Source organism: Urocitellus parryii, chromosome 3, assembly GCF_045843805.1.
Source record: "Urocitellus parryii isolate mUroPar1 chromosome 3, mUroPar1.hap1, whole genome shotgun sequence".
Classification (NCBI taxonomy): domain Eukaryota; kingdom Metazoa; phylum Chordata; class Mammalia; order Rodentia; family Sciuridae; genus Urocitellus; species Urocitellus parryii.
The window spans coordinates 212,402,244-212,419,365 of record NC_135533.1 but is presented as its reverse complement, the minus strand read 5'-3'; the positions used below and the strand labels follow the sequence as shown (position 1 = coordinate 212,419,365).

Below are 17,122 nucleotides of genomic sequence, written 5' to 3'. Positions count from 1 at the left end.
TATATTAAAAGAGCCAGGTACAGTGGTGCGTGCTTGCAACTCCAGAAATTTGGGAGGTTGAGGCAGGATGATCAAAAATTCAGGACGAACCTTAGCAATTTAGTGAGACTCTCTTTCAAAATAAAAAAAAAAAAAAAGGGTTGGAAATGCAGGAAGATGGCTGAATAAAGTATTTGCTTCCCTGATCTGTGGAGTGAACCAAGAAAAGCAGAAAGGCCACTTTTCAACAAGATGGGTGAATGGTTCAGAACTAGGAAGGACTTAACTGGATACTCAAAACAGATCATGGACTCAAGAGATCTTGTATAATAAAATAAGGGGGAAAGATCCCCAACTCCACAGCTGTAAAATAGCTGGAAGTACAAACCAGAATAATCCCTATGTGAATGTAGTAAAGCAATAAAGGAACTAAAGGAACCCCCATTCCTAGGAAAACGGAGGTGTTTTGCGGTATGGAGAGCTTAAGAGCTCAGAGATACTGCTCAAAAAACAAAAAACAAATAAACAAACAAAAAATCCTGTGCACAGATGCTGCACAGCATCTGTGTACAGGAGGGAAGCCACCAGCTTTCTTGGCGGCATGCATGGAGGATAGCAGAAAGAACCATTGTGAAGCAGTGGCTGGGGGGCCTGCAGCTAGGTGAGTCAATTATTGGCAGACCAAAGTCTGGCCCAAAAAATGTGCAAGGCAAACCCATGCTGTGTGATAAAGAGTGTTCCAAAGTGACCAGGAGAAAATCAGGCAAGGAGGGACATTTACACAGGAGAATACTGATCAAGGAAACCCACCTGGCTTTCCCCTCCCCATCCAATCAGCTGCTTGCAGTACTGGCTGGAAGAGAAGTGCCTGACTGTGAATTTGAAAGGACAGGCAAAGGAGAGATCAAGTTTGGAGACCAAATGATGATCAGGGTTCATGGGGTCTGCAGGCAAAGTAGTGGGCTAAGAACAGATTCCTACATCACATGTGTAGAACCTAAAGGAGGTTCCCCAGGTGCGGTCTTCCAATGTGGACAGACAACTGCTGAGCCTTGGAGGTGTGATGACTTAAAATCTTCAGACCAATAGGCACGCAGTGAAGAGATTGGAACGTACCTAAGCCTACACCTTGGCTCTAGTAGTTCCACTTCCAGGACTAACCCTCTCACTTTAGCAACCCTGACTACCCTGAGGGTAGAGCTAGCATCAAACTCCAGACAACATACCTAACTGCTCAGAAGAGAAGCTGAGAAACTTTTGAACTGCAATGGAAAAAAGTGTTCAATTTTTCATCCAGATTCCTTTTTTTTCTTCTCTCACATGTCTACCATTTTTGAAACCAAGTATTTTTCATGGATCAGTTTATTGAGGACTGGGATATCTGAATACTACATTACAGTTTTGTTGTTTATTATTTTCTTTAAAAAAATTTTTTACTATATATATATATTTTTTCCCTCTCATTTATCTGTTTCCTTGGATTCTCTTTCTCACTTTTCTCTTGCTAACACCCAATCTCTATTAAGTCCTCCCTTCATTCTTCCTATAATTTTTTAACTTCTATCTTTTCTGATCCTTCCTCATAAACATCCTACATGACTTTTGTTCTCTCTTTGTCCACCAATGGAAACTGTAAAACTTTTTTGCAAACTTACTGTTTATATTGTAGACAATGATTGAACACATCATTTCAGTTTAATGGAACAAAACTGTGGATGCCTTAATAGGAGCTATTTGGTTTAAGGCTGTATATTGTTTGTATTGGGTGCAGTTATTATTTGTCTCTTCCTTAAAGGCGAGGTACTAGAAATCTTCAGGGACACTATGAATCTACAGGGTAGAAACTGTACTGCCTGAAATCCACACTGCTAGAAGGGCATACATAAAAACAACATGAGAAAACAATGGAACAAAGTGGCCCAAACAAACTAAGATGATCCAATAATTAAACCCATAGACAACACAGTAAAAGAAATGTAGAAAAGGAGTTTAGAAAGTACATATTAGACTGACCTGGTTCATAAAGAATGATAAAGGGAATAAAATCAGAGATAAATTTGAGGAGGTAAAAGATCATTGCAGAGGCAGAGATTCTCAGAAAATGACAACAACAACAACAACAACAACCCCAGAAATCCTCAAAATGAAACAATCAATAAACCAATTAAAAATTCAATGGAAAGTATTATCAATAGATTAGACCATTTAGAAGATAGAACCTCGGGCAATGAAGACAAAATATATAATTTTGAAAATAAAGTTGACTACACAGGGAAGATGGTAAGAAACCATGAACAGAACTTCCAAGAATGATGAAATAACAAGAAAAGACCAAATTAAGATTTATTGGGATAGGTGAAGGCATAGAGATACAAACCAAAGGAATGCCCAATTTTTCAATGAAATAATATGAATAAATTTCCAAAATCTGAAGAATGAAATGGAAAATCAAATACAAGAGGACCTCAAATGTACAAGATCACAACAGACCCACATCAAGATACATCATAAAGAAAAAGGTCAAATATAGAAAATAAGGATTGAACTTTAAAGGTATGAGAGAAAAAAATATCAGATTATATATAGAGGGAAACTAATTAGGATCTCAGGTGATTTTTCAACCCAGACCCTCAAAGCCAGGAGGTCCTGGAATAATATATACCTAGTTCTGCAAGAAGATGGATGCCAACCAAGAATTCTATATCTAACAAAATAAAACTTCAGATTTAAAGATGAAATAAAAACCTTCCATAATAAACAAAAGTTAAAAGAATTCACAACTAGAAAATCTGTGCTATAAAACATTATCAACAAAATATTCCATGAAGATGGAAAAAAAAGTCAAAATCAACAAAGGGAGGAGCCATACAAAAGGAATAATCAATCAAAGGAGAAATTAATTCAAAGTAAAAAGCAGAAATAAACTAAAATGACTGGGAACACAAATCATATCTCAAAAATAACCTTGAATGTTAATGGTCTAAACTAATAAATCCAAAAGACATAGACTGGCAGATTGGATTAAAAAACAAAACCCCAAAATCTGTTGTCTCCAAGAGACTCACCTCATAAGCAAAGACATCTACAGAGTGAAAATGAAAGGACAGGAAAAAACATATCACTCCCATGGATTGAGTAAACAAGCAGGGGTTTCTATCCCCATGTCAGATAAAGTGTACTTCAAGCCAAAAGTTAATCAGAAGGGACAAAGAAGACATTTCATACTGCTTAAGGGAATTATACATCAACAAGACATAATATGTTAAATATTTATGCCCCAAACAATGGAGCATCTACATATATCAAACAAACCTTCCCTCAATTTCAAGAATTAAATAGACCATAATACAATAATACTGAGTGACTTTAACAAACCTTTCTCACTACTGGATAGATCGTCAAACAAAAACTAAACAAAAAAAACTATAGAACTTAATAATATAATCAATAATTTATACTTAACAGACATATAAAGAGTATTACATCCATCAACGAATACATGTTCTTCTCAGCAGCACACAGACCCTTCTCTAAAATAGACTATATATCTTATGCCACAAAGCAACAATTATGAAATAAAAAAAGAAATAATACCCTGCATTCTATCAGATCATAATGGAATGAAATTAGAAATCATTGACACAATAAAAAATAAAAACTACTCCAGCACCTACAGACTAAATAATACGCTATTGACTAACCAATGGATAGAAGAAGAAATCAGGGATGAAATTTTTAAAATACTTACCAGAGATAAATGAGAACTGATACAACTTGTCAAAATCTCTGGGACACTATTAAGCTAATTTCATTAAAAGAATGGAAAGTCAATGAGTAAATGACCTAACATAAGATCTCAAAGCCCTAGAAAAAGAAAAACAAATCAACACCAAAAGCAGTAGAAGACAGGAAATAATTAAAATCAGAGTTGAAATAAATGAAATTGAAATAAATGGAACAATTAAAAAATTAACAAAACAAAAAGTTGGCTCTTTGAAAAAAATAAATAAAATTGATAAACTCAATCGTGCTAATAAAGACAGAAAACTCAAATCACTAAAATTCATAGTCACAAAAAATATTACAACAGATACTGTTGAAATACAGTAGAGAATCAGAAGCTATTTTGAAAATTTATACTCCAATAAAAATGAAAATTTTAAAGACATCAACAAATTTCTAGAGACAAATGAGCTACCCAAATGGAATTAGGAGGACATACACAATTTAAACAGATCAATTTCAAGCAATAAAAAAGAAGAAGCCATCAAAAGCCAACCATTTAAGTAACGCCCAGGATGAAACAGATTCTTACCCAGTTCTACAAGACCTTTGACGAATTAACACCAATAAGCCTCAAACTATTTCATGAAACAGAAAAGGAGGGAACTCTTCCAAACTCATTCTATGAAGCTAGTATCACCTGATATCAAAATCAGACAAAGACACATCAAGGAAAGATAACTTCAGACCAATACCCCTAATGAACATAGGTGCAAAAATTCTGTATACAATTCTGGCAACTCGCGTATAAAAACATTAAAAATATAGTTGTTATGGTTTGGTCGTCAGGTATCCCCCAAAAGTTTACATAAGACAATGCAAGAAGATTCAGAGGAGAAATGACTAACCCAATCAGTGAATTATCCCCTGATAGGAATTAAATGAAGTGGTAGGGTATGGCTGGAGGAGATGGGAATTGGGGGGATGGCTATGGAGTATCATTTTTTATCTGGAGAGTGGAGTCTCTGTATGGAGTATATATTTTGTGTCTGGAGAGTGGAGTCTCTGTCTCTCTGTTTCCTGATCACTATGTGAGCTCCTTCCCTCTGCCACACTCTTCTTCCAGATGTTCTGCCTTACCTCAAAGCCCAAGGGATGGAGCTGGCCTTCTATGGACTAAGACGTCTAAACACCATGAGCCCTCAAATAACACCATGAGCCCTTTTCCTCTCCTAAAATTGTTCTGGTCAGATCCTTTAGTAACAGAAATAAAAAAGCTGACTAAAACAATAGTGCACCATATTCAAGTGGGATTCAAGGTTGGTTCAACATACAGAAATAAATAAATGTAATTCATCACATCAATAGACTTCAAGAAGAATCATATGATCATTTCAATAGGAGTACATAAAACATTTGACAAAATAAAGCACCCTTTCATGTTTAAAACACTAGAAAAACTAGGGATAGTAGAAACATATCTCAACACTGTAAAAGCTATACATGCTAAACCCAAGACCAAAATCATTCTAAATGGAGAAAAACTGAAGGCATTCCATCTAAGAACTGTAGTAAGACAAGAATACCCTCCTTTTACCACTTTTATTCAATATAATCCTGGAAACTAGCCAGAGCAAGTAGACAGAAGAAAGAAATTAAAGGGATACGAACAGAAAAATAACTAAAATTATTACTATTTGCCGACAATATGATTCTAAATTTAGAAGACCTAAAAAATCCACCAGAAAACTTCTAGAATTAATGAATGAAATTCAGCAAAGTAGCAGGACATAAAATTAACAACCATACATCAAATACATTCCTATATATCAGTGATAAAGCCACTGAAAAAGAAATTAGGAAAACTACCCCATTCACAATAGCGTCAAAAAATAAAATAGAATATTTGGAATCAATCTAACAAAAGAGGTGAAAGACCTCTACAGTGAAAACTACAGAACACTAAAAAAAAAAATTGAATACCTTAGAAGACAGAAATATCTCCCATGTTCTTGGATAGGCAGAATTAACACTGTCAAAATGGCCACACTACCAAAAGCATTATATAGATTTAATGCAATTCCTATTAAAATTCCAATGACATTCTTTGTAGAACTAGAAAAAGCAATCATGAAATTCATTTGGAAAAAAGAGACCCAGAATAGCCAAAGCAATCCTTAGCAAGAAAAGTGAAGCAAGAGGCATCATAATACCAGAACTTAAATTATACTACAGAGCCATAACAACAACAACAACAACAACAACAACAACAACAAAAACAATGGGATGACACTGGCACCAAAACAGACACATAGACCAATGATACAGAATAGAAGACACAGAGACAAAGCCATATAAATACAGTTATCTCATACTAGACAAAGGTGCCAAAAATACTCACTGGAGAAAAGATAGCCTATTCAACAAATGGTGCTGGGAAAACTGAAAATCCACATGAAGCAAAATGAAATTAAACCTCTATCTCTAATCTTGCACAAAACTCAATTCAAAGTGGATCAAGGATTTAGGCACTAGAACAGAGACCAGGCACTTAACAGAAGAAAAAGTAGGTCCAAACTCTACCATCTCAGCTTAGGAACTGACTTCCTTAACAAGACTTTTAGAGCACAAGAACTATAAGCAAGAATCAATAAAAAGATTCAAACTAAAATGGTTCTTCACATCAAACAATCAATAACATGAAGAGAGGGCCTACAGAATGGGAGAAAACCTTTACCACATACACCTCAGAGCATTAATCCCCAGGATATATAAAAAAACTCAAGAAACTTAACACCAGGGACTGGGGTTGTGGCTCAGTGGTAGAGCGCTTGCCTGGCATGTGTGAGGGACCTAGGGTTTGATTCTCAGCACCATATATAAATAAATTTTAAAAATAAAGGTTCATTGACAACTAAAAAAAAATTAAAAAACAATAAAAACACCAGAAAAACAAACCAATCAATAAATGGGCTAAGGAACTGAACAGATACTTCACAGAAAACATACAATTGATCAACAAATATGTGAAAATATGTTCAACATCTCTAGCAATTAGAGAAATGCAAATCAAAACTACAATGAGATTCCATCTCACTCCAGTTAGAATGGCAACTATCAAGAATACGAGCAACAGGCCTAGGGACATAGCTCAGTTGGTAGAGTGCTTGCTTCGCATGCACAAGGCCTTAGTTCAATACTCAGCACCACAAAAAAAAAAAAAAGAAAGAAAGAAAGAAAGAAAGAAAGAAAGAAAGAAAGAAAGAAAGAAAGAAAGAAAGAAAGAAAGAAAGAAAAAAATATGCAACAATAAATGTTGGCAAGCATGTGGGGGTAAAGGTACACTCATACATTGCTGGTGGGACTGCAAATTGGTGCAACTACTATAGAAAGCAGCATGGAGATTCCTAAGAAAACTTGGAATGGAACCATCATTTGACCCAGTTATCCCACTCCTAGGTTTATACTCAAAGGACTTTAAATCAGCATAATACAGTGATGCAGCCACATCATGTTTATAGCAGCTAAATTCACAATAGCTAAACTACGGAACCAACCCAGGTGTCCTTCAACAGATGAATGGATAAAGAAAGTTTGATGTATATCTCCCCAATGGAGTATTACTCAGCCTTAAAGAAGAATGAAATTATGGCATTTGGTGGCAAATGGATGGACCTGGAGAATATCATGCTAAGCTAAATAAGCCAATCCCAAAGAACCAAAGGCTGAATATTTTGTCTGATATGCGGATACTAATTCACAATGGGGTAGGGGGGGATAAACATACTTTGGATTAGACAACGGGCAATGAGGGGAGGGGAAGGGTTATGAGGGAAGAAAGGACAGTAGAATGAATCAGATATTATTACCTCAGGTGCATATATGATTACATCACATATTCTACATCATGTACAACCAAAGAATGAGAAGTTATACTTCATTTATGTATGATATGTCAAAATGCATCCTACTGTCTTAGATAACTAGTTAGAAGAAAAAAAATTGCTAGAACTAAAAAAAAAATTAGTTATTGAAACTACATATATAGAAATAATAGTTCATTAAATTTGATTTGTCTAACATTACCCAACTGGTATGTGGTAGATATGAACATGAGTTATTTTAAATAAAAACAGTAGTTCTGAAAAAAAAGAAGAGGCGTGAGGATGTGGCTCGGTGATTAAGAGCCCCTACATTCAATCCCTGATACCAAAAAAAAAAATATATATATATATATATATATATATATATATATATATATATATGAGTGTGTGTGCGTGCATGTATGTATATATATAAAGATATATCTAAGATATATTACTGAGTTAAAAAAAGCTTATAAATTCTCACTTGCATTAAAAACCTGTTTCAACATATGTCTATATAAATAGGAAATGTCTGAAAGAATACATATCAAAAGTAACAATGATTGCTTATATTGGAAATGAAATGTGGCAACAGTAAAGAGAAGGTTCTTAACTTACAGTTAGTTTAATTTTAACTTACAATTAGTTTAATTTTAATTTTATCTACCCACATATCTTTTGGTATGTATGTCTGAATTCTATATTGTTATATAAGCATTCAATACTTTGTAAAAATGTTTTCTTAAAATGTCTAATCTTATAACAATAAGGTAAGATTAGTATTTAGGAATCATGTGGATTTAGAATATATCAGTGACTTAAATAGACAAAGATAAGCTTAAATTCCTAGGCTGGGGTTGTGGCTCAGTGGTAAAGTACTTGACTGCTGTGTATGAGGCACTGGGTTCAATTCTTAGCACTGCATGTAAATAAATAAATAAATAAAATAACAACTAATAAAAATATTTTTTTAAAAAGGCTTAAATTCCTTAATGGAAGACAAACAAAATGAAACAATACTTCCTCTAAATTTATATACATTTGGATATATAAAGTGCATACATACATTATTTATATATACACATACATGCACACACACAATGATTATAATGTATGTGTACATATAAAACAAATAATTTTAAGAAAAAATGAAGTAGAAAAGTAAGACACAGACTCTTTGGGGAAAATTTTAATTTATGTAAGAACATGACATCTAAGTAAAGATCCAAAGGAGATGAGGGTGTGGGCATACAAATACCTGGAGAATAATCATTCTAGTTAGAAGAAAAAGCCAATGAATCCCTAAAGCAGAAGCGTACTGATATGTGATATATTTGAGGATCACAGTGGGGTTGAATGAGGTTTTTTTTTAATCTTTTAAAATTGTTTTTAGTTGTCAATGGACCTTTATTTATTTATATGTGGTGCTGAGAATCAAACCGAGGGCCTCACACAAGCCAGGCAAGCTGAGCTCCAACCCCAACCCCATGGGATTATATGGTTTGAGAATAGTAGGTGATACGAAAGTCAGTAGGAAATGAAAGTCAAAGATGTCATGGTCCTCAGGACCTAGTGAGACTGTAAAGAGCAGAAGAGGATTAGAGTAACATGCTGTAACTGAAATTATAAAAGCAAAGGTTCTGGCACTTGTGTTGACTATATAGAGAACAGACTGTAAACAGAAGTTGAGTAATCCAGGTGAAACACACAATGGCAGGGACCAGTGGAGCAGTAAGGAGTGGCACAGCTTTGATGTACTTTGAAGGTTAAAAAAAAAAAAAAACAAGATTTTTTTCATAGAATGGCAGAGAGTTATGACAGAAAGGAGTCGTGATGGATGAAGATGGCTACAGAAGGAGCAAATTTTAGAAGATCCTGATCCAAGAAAACATAAATAGTGGTAATTCAGGATCATTTCTTCTCTCCTCATAGATCAGGATTCTATTTGGGACATGATGAATTTGAGCATTAGACAATCAAATGGAGTATATTCAAGTCATAGTGGAATGATCATACTTAGACTATTTAAGTATTCACCACATCAACATATCAAAGCCTAGGCATAGAATAAACAAGTAAATGTCTACTACCTGACTTATTATAATTCAGAAAATAGATTAATAATAACATCTTTATAAAAGTATAATTCCTATAATAAAATGTCTTTGATTTATACCAACATTTATTTCACACATTTTAAAGATACAGAATTATCTCCTGCTCTTATTTCTTAAAAATGTTACATCCTATCTCTTTGTTAAAGTTATATTTTATTCTTAAAATAACCATTCCAGAAGATACTATCATTGTTACTAAGCTACAAATACCGCTGAATGAAGTTTTAAGTAAATAGATACCTTGTGTCCACTGTGGCCTCACTAATGGCTTGAAGCTTCTCCTGTAGAGAATAAATTTCTGCCCTATGATTTTCTTCAGTTTCTTTCAATTGTTGGCGAAAAAAGCATATGAAGTTTTCTAATTCTTGAATTTGTTCTTCAAGTTGTTTAATTTTTTTGGTATCTTACAGAGAAGATAACAGGAAGAGAAGACAATACACATTTCAATACAAACTTCTCAGTGAAATAACAATTATTTTATTTCAATGTATAAAAATATTTATTCTTTGAAAAATGTTTTGAGTGAAACTCAGGTTTTAATTTGACTCATTCTGACTGATAAAAACAAGAAAACAGTGTGATTCAAGATCATTTCTCCTATCCTTATGGTATAGTATCTCTAAATTCAACAATTTTATATCTTTAAAACAATTCAGAAACATGAAACAAAAGAGGTGTTGAAAAGGGACCAGAGGAGAGTAGTTCACACCTTTCATTTTCCTCTTTTATTTTTATTTCTAAAAAATGTTGATAGTTAATCACTAAACTAACTTTTTTTGCCAATTAAATGAGCCATTAGTTAACATGCAATTTGGGAAATAGTGGACAGACTATCTCAAGAAGATATCAATTAAAAAAAATACAAACTTAAAATATTACTACATTCAAAGAACCCCTGAAGTGAAAAAGCATGGTATTATCTGATATGCTTGAAATTCTATTCTGTTCCCCAAAGCAATTCCAATAATAAAACTCATTACTAAAAGCAAAAGTGAAGGCCTAGAGATACCTTGAACACAAGAAGTCTAGTTAACTGGCCAAATAATCATGAAAGAAAAACATTAACTGTGACTAATTGTTTATGGTTCATTGTATGGTCCCTTAACATTGTTGCTTCCCATTATGCCATCTTGGTCTTTTAACTCACTCTCTAGTTTCCCAGGATAACTCATTCTTGTCCTTGACCTCTTGTCCTTGACATTCATGCTGATTATAAATCTTTACCTCATACTTAAATTTTTCTCCCAGGTTTCAGACTTCTATTTTCAACTAACTCCTATATATTTTTTCAAAGTCAATAAGTATTCTATTCTTAACTCAATGTATTTAAAACTGAATTTATTATTTTTTTCACAGATTGGTTCCTTTCTATGACTAGAACCATACTCTAGTTTCTTAAGCTAGAAACTTGGGTATCATTCTTAATTTCTGCTAACATTAACGACAAACTAGAGCCTAACTCTAAGTGTTGAACTTAACTTTCTATCATTCTCAATTCAATCTGGCTGGTCTTCCCATCAATAATTTCATCCCTTCCAACTGATCCTAATGGTATCACCTTAAAATAAAAATCTTATTGTTACTCCCACTATTTAAAATCCTGCTGTAGGTCTTATCACCAATAGCATAAAACATAAACATGTTTCATCAGAGTACATAAAACCTTTCCTGATCAAGCTCCTTCCAATCTCTCCAGTTTTATCTAGCTAACACAACCTGAACTCCCAGTTCTCCCAAATGGATGCAATCTTAGATAGAGCTCAATGCTTAAGACTCCATAGCCTTCCCCAAATTTCCAACCCAATTACTCCTGTCCATACCCTCATCCTACTCATCTCCCCAGGAAAGACAAGACTCTTTTTTCTCCCTCCATTCTTTACATTTCAGAAATTTTCAGTTTATTTTATATATGCTTTCCCAATGGATTATGATTTCTTATGGGAAAATGACTCAGTAATTTTAGTTTTCTCTAGCACTTGAATGAATATCCAATGATTATATGAACAAATAAGACTAGGGCTTAGATACACAAGTCACCTTCCCCTGTGAGTTCTAAGGACAGAATTATGAAATGGTGGACTCTAAGTGATGCTTCATGGTAATTATAAGTCAGAAACTATTTACCTGTTTCTTGTGTTTTTACATTCTGTAGTTCTAACTGGTATATTTTCTGAAGTTCCTTGATCTTTTCCTCTTGAGTAGAAATAAGCTCCTCTTTAAGACTGCAAAGAGCTTTATCTTTTTCATTTTCCATATATTCACGAACCTGATCCACGTGAGCTGAATAAACCAGTGAAAGGCATATGCGCTGAGCTTCCATTTGTAGCCTTAAATCATTCTGAAAGTGAATATATATTAGAAAAATTTAAAATAATTTACTATAAAATTATTTACTTTTTGCTTATACTAAAACAAGAGGAGAAATAAATTATAATTTAAAACTTCATAAGAGAACCAATGACGTTTTTTTCTTCATTCTTCATTCAGTTATACTGAGCTACTTACTTTTTCAAGGAGAGTAGTATCATTACCTCAATTTTATAGCAAATTTTGATATTTGGTATAGCTTATGATTTGTCCATATTGGAGAGTCTTTATTCTGACTGTCCAGGACTGCTCCCTAACAGGAACAAGTTGTCTCTGCAGGAAACAGCCTAGAGCCTCAACATTTTAGGATATTTAAAGGCGAAAACCACATCCAGATTGACTTGGCAACCAGCAAGCAAGCAAGCAAGCAAGCAAGAAGTAGTACAGAAGCTGAATAAAGCCATTAGCGAAACAATGCAATGTCTTAATCAAATTTTCATCTCATTCATTTCTCCTGGGATTTTTGCATAATCAAAAGAGATATGGATCAAAGTGACCCTAGTTGAATACAAATTAAAGAATGGCTACTAACATCTAATCAATTATTCCCCAATAAGGTACACTGCCCAAGGAAAATGGGAACCAAAGAGAACAATTTTACATCGTGTAAGAATTGCTATTCTGTATTGCAAGTAGGCTATGCTAGGCAATTGGTAATGTGGTACAGTGATGGGGCTTTCCTATGGGAGAAACACTTCTTACGTAATATGGAGTCTCAGGGTAAAATGAAGTCTGTTTGGTCATTGCTCATATAGCCTGGCCTATAACATTCCCCACTGGTTTTATGGAACTAATCAAATCATTAATTAATCATCATTGGTTTACAGATACTGTAGTGAGTATGGAGGACCATCAGTTTTACAGAATGTATTTTTTGTTTTATACATCTTATTAAATAAACAGTTAAAGATGCAGGGTCCAATTAAAAACCCTAAGAGGACTATCAGCAATGGATCGACTACAGCTGTGTAAGAGTAGTTAGCCAAGGAGACCAGGAGAACAAATTTTCATACCAATTTCTCTCATGTTGTCTTGGCTCTTCCTTATCTTTCATTTTTATTTTCAAATAATATTTTATTTTCATGGCACTGGGAATTGAACCCAGGGGTGCTCTCTACCAGTGAGTTACATTTCCAGCCCTTTTTTTTTTCAATATTTTCATTCTAATGTGGTGCTGAGGATCGAACCCAGTGCTTCACATGTGAGGCAAGCGCTCTGCCACTGATCCACAATCCCAACCCCAGCCCTTTTTGAGGCAAGGTCTCAACAAGTTGCCAAGGTTGGTCTTGAACTTAGAACCCTCCTCTGCCTTAGCCTCCCAAACAGCTGGAATTACAGGCATGCACCACCATGCCTGGATTTAAAATACTATTTTAAATATGGAAAAATGCAAGCAATAAACTCAAAACCCAAATTAACAAGTACTATAACATTTTGTCTATTTTTTTCATTCTCTATACTCCCTATACACTTCTATGTTCTCATCACTCCTTCCTCACAGGCAACCATAATCATAATTTGCTACAAATCCAGTCCAATTCTTACATTATCACTTCTCATTACAATACATTTTGCATTCTCAATGCTCTGTATATTTTGTATTTTTATGGACTTACACAAATAATATTAATTTTACAAATTTATTTTCTCATTCAATATGTCTCTGGTATTATTCCATGTAGGTAACGGGGGTTTAATGTCCAGTACCACAAACAAACAAACAAACAAACAAAAAATTAGCAGCATGTAGGCAACAGGTTAATTCATTTTAACTGTGGTATTATGACTATACCAAAATTTGTCCATTTCCTTTCAGGAGATAAATTGGCTTATTCCTAATTTTTGGATATTTAAAAAAATACTGCTGTTAAATTCTTACACAGGCCCTTAGATAAATGTGCTAATTTCTTTCTAATTAGTGGTTCTCAAATGTAACATGCATCAGAATCACTTGGAATGCTTATTAAAACAGGTTACTTTAGGAACCTATCCCCATCCCCACGGTTTCTGATTTAGGAGAGGTCAAAGAGCTTTGAATTCTAACCCGTTACCAAGTAATGCTGTGCTTCTGGTCAGGAACCACACTTTGAGAACTACTTAGAAATATAACTGCTAGGTCACAGATAGTGCATTTTTAACTGTGCTAGATTTGATCAAATTATTTTTATATGACAGTACTAATTTACAATGCCACCAGAAGGTTGAGTACTTATATACTCACATCCTCACCATTCTTTATATCAGACTAACTTCACCAACTTAATGGGTATAAAATGTTATTTTATTTTTACACTGAATAGTAAGGTTGAAAGAATATTTCCATGTTTATTAGATACTTTGATTTCCTTTTCAGGCACATGACTTTCACATCTTTTGCCATTATTTTATTTTTGGACCTCTTGTTACATTAATTGTTCTTTCTATATTCTTGATAGCTTTTGTTTGCAACTTACATACATGGCAAATATCTAGTCCCAGTCCTCAAATCTGTTTTACATTATTGTTTTTAAAAAATACAATAAAAATTTTAAATCTTTTCCCATGCTTTGTCTTTATTAAAAGTCTTTCCCTATCTTAAGATTCTATTTTCTTCTTATGTGTACATTTTTAACCAACCTGATTTTTTTCCCTAAAGCAACAAGGATCTAATTCCCTAACTTCTAACCTCTAGTATCAAAAGTCAATTGTGCTCAAACAATTTTGTTTTTTTTTTTTCTCCCAAACAATTTTGAATACTCTAAGCTTCTTCTGCTAATTTGGTTTATTTTTTGATTTCCTTTGTCTCTGCTCAAATATCTCACGAAAGTAGTCTTCCTTGACCTACCCTATGCAAAAAAAAAGCCCTTCACTTAGGGAGATCTTTTTCTTCTTATCATACTGTAATTTTATTCATAGCACTTAAGACCACCAGAAATATTTGTCTGTATTTTCTAATGTTCATCTAAACCCTAAAAAGTAAACTTTATTCTTCCTTGACCATTCTTATTCACTGTTAAATTATGAATGACTTGAACAGTGCCTGGAATGTAGTAGAGATTCACTAAGTGATTCATTGATTTGTAGGGCCTTCTTGCCACATACTAAATTTTTACAAGATATAGATCTGTTCTGGGCTTTTTATTATATTCCACTGATCTACTTAACCATCCTGGCATCAAACCATATTGTTTATAATGATTCTGTAATAAGTTTTGATAACAAAATATATACTTTTTAGGATTGTCTTGAGTATTCTTGGCTATTTACTCTTCTATATCAATTTTAGAATCAGTATTCCACATTCATTAAGAAACCTTATTGTAATTTTGAATAGAACTATTAATTAGGAGAGAACTGATATTTTTCTTTGTATCTTTCCATTATGGATATGATATGTATTAGCACACATTCAGGTCTTTGTGTCCTTCAATATTTTATAATTTTCTTAACAAAAACTCAAAACATCTTATCTTGGGTTTAAAGTTTTGCCTGTTCTGTTCATATTTTTTCTCATTTCCTATTCTTGTCATATTGCAAGAACTGGAGAAGCATTCACTAAGAACTACAAAACCATGTTGCAATAGTAATGTTGACAATGGGTATGTATCCTAGTCCTATACTTGCTTCTAATGGAAATGCTTCTAAATTTCACCATCAGAAATATAATCTGTCAATATTTTGATGAAAATCAGCATCATAGAAAATTTCCCTGCTACTCCTGATTTCCTAAAGTTTTTTTTTAACTTACAAATGGGCTGTCAAACTTTTTATGAATTTTTTTCTGATATGTACTAAAATAATCATGGATTTTGTCTTGCTACATAAAAATGTAGAGATTACGGTCACAGATTTTTTTTCAAATGTTTAGCTATTTGTCCACTCTTGGTATAACTTGCTAATATTTTATTTGGAATTTCTGCAACCACACTTACAAGTTAGATTACTCTACAATTTTATTTTCTTTACAATTCCTATCAGGACTTCATATTAATATTGGCCTTCTAAGGTGAACTGGGTGGTTTTTCTTTCTTCAGTTTTTCTTCTTTCCTTTCTTCTTCTATTCTCTCTTTAATCCTATTTTAATGGACAATTACACTTTTGTTCTTGGAGAGTTAATAAGAATCACTTGTAAAATGGTCTTAAAAGTCTAGCATTTTGGTTTGAGATGAGGCAAAAGGGAAAACTTCTGACCACTACTTCAAACTCTTTAATGATTACTGACTTATTCATTTATATTTAATGGTCATTTGAACTTATTCATTTCTATTTGCATTAGTTCTGGTAATTTATATTCTTCCAGAACACCATCTAGAGTTTGCTTATATTTTCAAATCTATTGGCAGAGATTATTTGTAGCATTATTTATGACTTTTAAAATTTCTTGTGGTACCTGTACTTATATCCTTATTTCATTCTTGATTTTGCTTATGTGTTTTTCCCCCTTGGTCATATTTTTGGAGATCTAATACCTGTAAATAATCTTTTCAAATAATAAACCTCCAAAGTTCTTGAAAAATTTTCCCACTTGTTTATTACAAGTTCTCTTATTTTTACTCTTTATTTCCTTCCTTCTACTTCCTTTGAATGTAGATATTCTTGACACGTTTCTATGCTGTTGAATACTTAACTCATTTCAATATCTCATTTATTAAATTGATAATATTTAAACCTAAAAATTATTTTTCACATATCATGTTACATACATTCTACTTTTAAAAAAAATATTCATGGCTCTACTTGTGCATTTACCCTTCCAGATGAACTATAAACCAATTAAGTCAAATTTCCGTAACTTTTTAAGTTGGATAAATCTAGAGATAACTGAAATTCTGTAATATAAAAAATTGCCCACTCAGAAATAAGACTTTTCATTTATTCAAATATTTTTCATTAAAGTATTCTTATTTATATTGGTCTTACATATTTTTGGCTAATTTTGACATTTATTTTACATTAGGTTTTTTGGTTTATTTGCTTAGATTTTTTTTCTCAATTTCTTAATTACACCTGTGAATTATCTATTTCTATTTATGCCATGTATCTTTTTATCTTTGGAATGGTTAGGGCTTATAGAACAATGCTAAATAGCAA

General features: G+C 33.2%; 1 protein-coding gene across 1 annotated transcript in view; it reads right to left on the bottom strand.

The window, feature by feature from the left end:
* Positions 1-17,122, bottom strand: part of LOC144253892 (A-kinase anchor protein 9-like) — a 110,443-nt gene that overhangs the window by 56,028 nt on the left and 37,293 nt on the right. The window contains exons 9-10 of the mRNA XM_077796552.1: positions 11,810-12,023; positions 9,926-10,088 (exon numbers count right to left, since the gene is read on the bottom strand). Coding sequence (XP_077652678.1) covers positions 9,926-10,088; positions 11,810-12,023 — 377 coding nt within the window. The remainder of the gene's footprint in view (positions 1-9,925; positions 10,089-11,809; positions 12,024-17,122) is intronic.